Here is a 2,210-nt window from a genome sequence, read left to right as displayed (position 1 = left end):
GTCAGATGGGGAAAAGACAATGATGACAGTGGGGAGAGAAAGTCTTTTCAGATAGGCTACTCACTCAAGCCTTCCTCTCACTACATACCCATCCTTTTGGAAACATCACATTAGATTTTCACACTCCTTAGGGCTCAGCAACCACAGCATAGAACACATAGGAGTACCTAGAAATGTAACTTCAACTGAGGTTCTCGCAAACCTCAAGGAATCCAGGAACTTCTCCTTTTATATAATGTTGGTCCAGGTCAAAGAAATACTCTATGTCAGGCATCATGGTAGATCATGGCACTATGGGAAATGGAGACATGCATAATCAGGAGTGAGACACATTCATAAGAATAGACAGAATTTTAGCTAAGACATTATCCTCAGAAGTTCTCTTTTTAATTGAGATCAGTAACTCTAGCTGACTGAGGTGCAATTGTGTCTATGCACTAATTTGTCTTGGAAAATGGAGAACGAGTCAGAAAGCCAGGAAGATGGCCTCCCTTTCTTCTCTTTTTGGGAAAACAATTATCCAAGAAGGCACCCAACAGAGGAAATTGTCATATAACTACTTTCAAAGGGTGAGGAACTTTCCACTTCCTTGGAGTCAAGGAGGGAATTTTTAGTTTTGCCTCTGTTCACATTATAGATATCCCATTTATGTTCTGTCTCTTCTGAATAGGGTAAAGATAATGATCTTGCACACCATACTTCTTTCCGCCTTTCTCATACCTTCCATCTTTATTCTCCTTCTTTCAGGTGAAACTAAGCAGCTCCATTGGCACCCATTCAATGAACAGTAGCAAAAGGGACGGATGGCCATGGACAACGCCACAGCAGCATTTGGGTTTCTTCTCATTGGCATCTCTAACTATCCTGAGTGGAGAGACACATTTTTCACAATGCTGCTGATAACTTACCTCTGCACATTGTTGGGGAATGGACTTATCATCTTTCTAATTCACTTTGATCCTCACCTCCACACTCCAATGTATTTCTTCCTTAGTAACCTGTCTTTCTTAGACCTTTGCTATGGAACAGCCTCCATGCCTCAGGCCTTAGTGCATTGTTTCTCTTTCCATCCCTACCTCTCTTACTCACAATGTTTGACCCAAATGAGTGTCTCCTTAGCCTTAGCCACAGCAGAATGTCTCCTACTGGCTGTCATGGCCTATGACCGTGTGGTTGCTATCTGTAATCCCCTACGCTATTCCATGGTCATGAAAGGCCCAGTGTGTGTTTGGCTGGCTGCGACCTCATGGGGGGCATCACTCGTACTCACTGCTGTGCTCGTCTTATCCCTGAGGCTTCGCTTCTGTGGGGCTAATGTCATCAACCATTTTGTCTGTGAGATTCTCTCCCTCATTAAACTGGCCTGTTCTGATACCAGCTTAAATGAGTTTATGATCCTCATCACTGGTATCTTCACTCTGCTTCTACCCTTTGCATTTGTCCTCCTCTCCTATGTCCGAATTGCTGCCACTGTCCTGAGGATTCACTCAACCCAGGGAAGGTTCAAGGCCTTTTCCACTTGTGGTTCTCACCTGACTGTGGTGACAGTCTTCTATGGCACAACCATCTCCATGTACATAAAACCTCAGTCAAAGTCCTCTCCTGACCAGGACAAGTTTATCTCAGTGTTTTACGGGGCTTTGACACCCATGCTGAATCCCCTGATATATAGCCTGAGGAACAAGGATGTTAAGGGGGCAATGAGGAAAGTTATGGCAAAAATGGCATAAGGTTGCTTTGCTTCTATACTTTTAAAATAACACTCAGTTATGTATTCACTGATGGGGAAAATTGTTTAAAGGAATCTGACTTTAACCTTGGAAGTGCAGATGATTGACATGTGAAAAGCTTCATCAAGTGCTCCTACCCCCAAATATATCCCTACTGAGATTTTTAAAAATATTTTTAGTTGTAGACGGACATAATAACTTGATTTATTTATTTATATGTGGTGCTGAGGATCAAACCCAGTGCCTCACATGTGCTAGGCAAGCACTCTACCACAACCCCAGTCCCCTGCCTATTGAGGTTTGAATTCCCATTAGAGGCATTACTTTTGCTCTCCCTTTACATATAACTCCGATAGTGTATTAGGTTACTCGCCTTCAGGTAAATGAGCTAATCAGAATCATTTTCTTACTGACAGAAAGAACCTAACTGGTAAAAGAATCTCTTATGACTATTGGCAGCAAGCAAAGCATAACTGAAAC

The 2,210-nt window shown here is 42.5% G+C and overlaps 1 protein-coding gene across 1 annotated transcript; it reads left to right on the top strand.

Annotated features, from left to right (window-relative positions):
- Positions 1-803: 803 nt before the first annotated feature.
- On the top strand, positions 804-1,730 carry OR13H1 (olfactory receptor family 13 subfamily H member 1; the record flags this gene model as incomplete). The annotated part of the gene is made up of 1 exon (XM_079122698.1): positions 804-1,730. One exon carries the CDS (start codon positions 804-806, stop codon positions 1,728-1,730), a length of 927 nt encoding a protein of 308 aa, XP_078978824.1.
- Between the last annotated feature and the right edge of the window lie 480 nt (positions 1,731-2,210).

Source organism: Sciurus vulgaris (assembly GCF_902686455.1).
Source record: "Sciurus vulgaris genome assembly, chromosome: X".
Classification (NCBI taxonomy): Eukaryota; Metazoa; Chordata; class Mammalia; order Rodentia; family Sciuridae; genus Sciurus; species Sciurus vulgaris.
Note: the sequence above shows the minus strand (reverse complement) of the source record. Positions and strands in the feature narration are given on the sequence as shown.